The sequence below is a fragment of the Martes martes genome, assembly GCF_963455335.1.
Source record: "Martes martes genome assembly, chromosome: 8".
NCBI classification, from domain to species: Eukaryota; Metazoa; Chordata; class Mammalia; order Carnivora; family Mustelidae; genus Martes; species Martes martes.
The window spans coordinates 9,941,674-9,946,661 of NC_137895.1; the positions used below are offsets into that span (position 1 = coordinate 9,941,674).

Consider the following 4,988-nt stretch of genomic DNA (forward strand, 5'->3'; position numbering starts at 1 on the left):
GCTGCTCTACGGGACAGCTCGGGAGGATGTCCTGCCCCAGAGAGGGCCAAGTAGGCAGGGGCTGAGCCCAGGAGGTGACCGGGGGCTGGAGCGTTCATAGCTCCCTCTGCTCAGGGTAGGGGGCCCGATGGTGGAGCCAAGAAGGAAGCTCCCCAGACGGGGCAGGGGGGCCCGGAAAGGTTGGAGGGAGGAGCACGAGGGCCGTCCTGGTGGCCTCAGCTTCTGGTGCTTGGAGGCGCTGGCTCAGGCCCCCACACTCCCTCCCCGTCCTCAGAAGCACCTTACCCGCCACCTACTGCCCGCAGGGGCTCCAGGAGGTCCTGGGTCCCAGGCCAGGCTCCTCCCCTTCTGAGCATCTCCGGGTGGGGTGGGAGTGGGGCTCCCCTGGCGCCAGCATCTCACCTGTCGGGCTTCTCCTCCCCAGGCCCTGCGTCTTCCCAGGTGACCACGCCGGCTTCAGGACATGCACGGGCACAGCCGCAACGGGCAGGCCCACGTGCCCCGGCGGAAACGCCGCAACCGCTTCGTCAAGAAGAACGGCCAATGCAACGTCTACTTCGCCAACCTGAGCAACAAGTCGCAGCGCTACATGGCGGACATCTTCACCACCTGCGTGGACACGCGCTGGCGCTACATGCTCATGATCTTCTCCGCGGCCTTCCTCGTCTCCTGGCTCTTCTTCGGCCTCCTCTTCTGGTGTATCGCCTTCTTCCACGGCGACCTGGAAGCCGGCCCGGCGGCGGCGGCGGCCGCGGCGGCGGCCACGGCGACGGCGGCGGCTGGAGGGGGTGCCCCGGCGGCCCCGACGGCCCCCAAGCCCTGCATCATGCACGTGAACGGCTTCCTGGGCGCCTTCCTGTTCTCGGTGGAGACGCAGACGACCATCGGCTACGGGTTCCGGTGCGTGACGGAGGAGTGTCCGCTGGCGGTCATCGCCGTGGTGGTGCAGTCCATCGTGGGCTGCGTCATCGACTCCTTCATGATCGGCACCATCATGGCCAAGATGGCTCGGCCCAAGAAGCGGGCGCAGACGCTGCTGTTCAGCCACCACGCGGTCATCTCGGTGCGCGACGGCAAGCTCTGCCTCATGTGGCGCGTGGGCAACCTGCGTAAGAGCCACATCGTGGAGGCGCACGTGCGGGCCCAGCTCATCAAGCCCTACATGACCCAGGAGGGCGAGTACCTGCCGCTGGACCAGCGGGACCTCAACGTGGGCTACGACATCGGCCTGGACCGCATCTTCCTGGTGTCGCCCATCATCATCGTCCACGAGATCGACGAGGACAGCCCGCTCTACGGCATGGGCAAGGAGGAGCTGGAGTCGGAGGACTTTGAGATCGTGGTCATCCTCGAGGGCATGGTCGAGGCCACCGCCATGACCACCCAGGCCCGCAGCTCCTACCTGGCCAGCGAGATCCTGTGGGGCCACCGCTTCGAGCCCGTGGTCTTCGAGGAGAAGAGCCACTACAAGGTGGACTACTCGCGCTTCCACAAGACCTACGAGGTGGCCGGCACGCCCTGCTGCTCGGCCCGGGAGCTGCAGGAGAGCAAGATCACCGTGCTGCCCGCCCCGCCGCCCCCGCCCAGTGCCTTCTGCTACGAGAACGAGCTGGCCCTCATGAGCCAGGAGGAAGAGGAGATGGAGGAGGAGGCGGCGGCCGCTGCTGCCGTGGCCGCGGGCCTGGGCCTGGAGGCGGGCTCCAAGGAGGAGGCGGGCATCATCCGAATGCTGGAGTTCGGCAGCCACCTGGATCTGGAGCGCATCCAAGCCACCCTCCCGCTGGACAACATCTCCTACCGCAGGGAGTCCGCCATCTGACCTCCGGGCCCGGCCCTCATCACTTCCCACAAGAGCCTCTGCTGGGGGTGGGATGCCAGGACACCCCCTCCACACTCAGGACAGAGCTGACCCTGGCTCCACGGGCCTGCTGCAGGGAGCTGGGGGCTTCAGAGACTGGGGAACCCCTTCTCAGTGACTCCAGAGCCCAGGCCTGGGAAGGGCCCAGGATACCCCCTGACCTGTCAGCCTACCCACTGGCCTCTCGGGGACCCCAGACCCACCACCTTTTTCCCACTGACACTTCAAGGACGTGCCCCCTTTACTCTCAGAACCTTGGGGAAGGCGGCTGGACTGCTGGGGGGTGGGCATCATGGGGTTCTGGGGTGGGCAGGGGTTAGTGTGGGGGGAGGGAGGGTGGGGTGCGTTTCTTTTGCATGACTGTGACCTGTTGCTCTCGACTTTCTTTTGTAAATATCTATAAATGGAGAGATGGAGGCACCAAATCTGCCTTCTGCCTTCGTACCTGCAGGACAAGGAGGTGCAGTCCCTCTCTGTGAACCACCCCCCTCCCGGGCCCAGCGAGCCTAGCCCCTTCCCCCGCCCAGCAGGCTGGTCCCCAAAGCCAGCCATCTTGGCCCCTGGATGTTGGGTTTGGGTGCAGAGGCGGGACCCCGAGGGGCAGGATGAGGGCCATCCCTCCCTGTGGTCCCTCCAGATCCCCGGGGTCCAGCCCAGATTGACAATGGAGTTTGTAACTATATATTTTTAATAAAGTATATGGTCCATTAGGGGTAGGCTGGTTGAAGATGAAAAGCACGGAAGAACAGATAGAGAGAGACCGTGATGCGAGAGTGTCTGTGTGTGGTGTGTGTGTGTCCCTTGCCAAGACACTGAGCCCTGGAGGGGACTTGACCACCTGCCATGCTCCTTCCTGGGAGCCAACGGGAAAGATCCTGGGCCGGCTTCGGAGGACCTCGGCTTGATCTGGAGCTTTGCTACTTCGCTGACGTGCGGCTGCCAGCAAGTCGCCCATCTGTTCCTGGCCTCAGTTTCATCATCTGTAGAATGGGATGAATCACTCCTCCCTCCCAAGAGATGATAGGCAGGAAAGCCCTGTGTGGGTGAGAGCTGAGCCTCCATAACGGGCAAAGCGGGGGGTTGGGGAGGCCTGCTTACATCTACACAGGCTGGGCAGGTGAATCTGGCCTCAGGGCGCTAGTGGGAAGGGCTTTTGGGGGCAGCTGGGAGACCTGGTCCTAGTCGGACTTGGTCTCTGTCCAAGTCCCTCTGGGCGGGACTTTGGGTGACTCCTTCCTTTCTCTGGGCTTCGGTTAATCTATGCTCTGTAACAAACCACCCCAAAACCTAGACGACACTCCTGTGTTCTTTCTCAAGCTTCTGTGGGTGGACTGAGTGCTCCCTTGCCCGGTTTCTTGGGGCTCACACTCCAGCAGCTGGGGAATGTCAGCTCGGCCCGGCTGTAAGGTCCAAGACGGCCTCGCCCACATGTCAGATAGTCCGTCTGGCTAATGGCCGGGACCTCTCTTCCTCCAAAATCCTTCATGGCATCTCAGGGCAGCGACCTAAGAGGGTGAAGGCAGAAGCTACAAGGTCTCTTGAGCCTAGCCTTGAACTTGGATAACATCATTTCCACCGCGATCTCTTGGCCAAAGAGGTCACCAGGCCAGCCCAGATGCAAAGGGGTGGGAAATCAGCCTCCAGCTTCCGGGAGCCTGGGAAAAGTCACGTGGCAAAAGGTGTCCACACGGCGGTGGCATTGTGGCCTTCCGTGGCAGTCTGTCACAGAGCCCTTCAGCGCAAGAGCTCCTTCCAGCTCTACGTCTGGTCTGCGTGCCAACTGTGCACCCACCAGTCAAGGTGTGAGGGAGCAGCAGGAACCCTCGCTGTTCTGGGGAATCTTCTAGGTAAGAGTTGCCACTACCTCAGGAAGCTAAGGGAAGCCGCAGGCGAGCTCATCCACCGCGAGCTGCTGCGAGCTGCTTTGGGAATGATCACGTTTCACCAGCACCGGCAACGTGGCTGCCATCTGGGTAAAACAAGGTGTATCCGCGGCGCTTTAACGGTTTAACAAGAAGCCGAGGCCTCCGTCCTGGAGAAGGAAGCCAGCCTCAACCAATAACCTTCCCAGTGCCTCCCTTCACGGGACACCCTTCCCAGCCCGTCACTCGCCGAACTCTGACCGAATCCCAAGAGGCAGGCGGACGAGGACGGTGGTCTCAATCCTCGTGGAGGCGGCCCAGGAACTAAGGGGCTGGCACGAACCAAGGTGAGGACGGACAGAAGCCAGAGGCCTGCTTCCCTTTTGCTCAGCCTCTCCCGGGCAGGGGCTAAGTGAGGGGCAGGGGGAGGCCACTCAGCAAGACAAGAGCCCAGCTGCCCACGCTCTCAGAGGGGCCTTTGGTGTCCCTCTGCCAAGGTCTCACCTCCCACATGTCTCATCGGAGATGTCCCACTGTTCAGCCCTGCAGGCCTCCCCGGGAGGGCCTCCCCAGCCAACTTCATTCCCAGGGATGCTTTGGCCCCCCCGGGTGACCCGTGGTCACGAAAGAGGACCTCAGACTTAGGCACCCTCGGACTCAGAATCTTGGACCCAGAACGTATCTTAGAGGTCAACAAAAGGGCTCGACTTGGAGGACACGGGAGAGGCGAGTTTTGACAAGGGCTGGGAAAGCAAGGACCTTCCGGGGTGCCAGAGAGGAGTGCGGGCGTGGGCCCTGGGGGCAGGCCCGGGGGAGGGGCCACGGAGCCCGGAGGAGCCGGGAGGCAGCTCGGAGCTGCAGGAAGGCTTCCAGGCCACGCTGGCTGCTTGCAAACCCTTGCTCGCTCTGCTCCGTGCTGACTCACCTTCCCTCTCCCACCTGTTCCCCTTTCTGAGCCCTCCCACCTGCCTGCCCCCACTGCTGGCTGGCAGGCAGCTCCTCTGATCTCTCCCTGCACTGGGGCTCCTGGCAGTGCTGAAGTGGGGGGGGGGGGTTTCACTGTATCTGGTATCATGGAGCCCGCAGTCACGGGACAGGGGTGGCTGAAGGGGGGCTGCTAGCCCTTCTTCTCCGCACCCTGTCTTCCCAGGCGCATCTCTCCTCCCGGGCCCCCGGGGCCCTCCAGCTTTCCCCCCTTCAGTCACAGCCTGAGGGAGCAGTGGGCGGCGGGAGGGAAGGAAGGAAGGGGTATCAGGTGGGAGAAAGAG

General features: G+C 63.1%; 1 protein-coding gene across 1 annotated transcript; it reads left to right on the top strand.

Moving 5' to 3' along the window:
• Window positions 1-463: 463 nt before the first annotated feature.
• On the top strand, window positions 464-2,561 carry KCNJ4 (potassium inwardly rectifying channel subfamily J member 4; the record flags this gene model as incomplete). Its single annotated transcript, XM_080812434.1, has 1 exon — window positions 464-2,561. One exon carries the CDS (start codon window positions 464-466, stop codon window positions 1,817-1,819), a length of 1,356 nt encoding a protein of 451 aa, XP_080668560.1. The 3' UTR covers window positions 1,820-2,561.
• Between the last annotated feature and the right edge of the window lie 2,427 nt (window positions 2,562-4,988).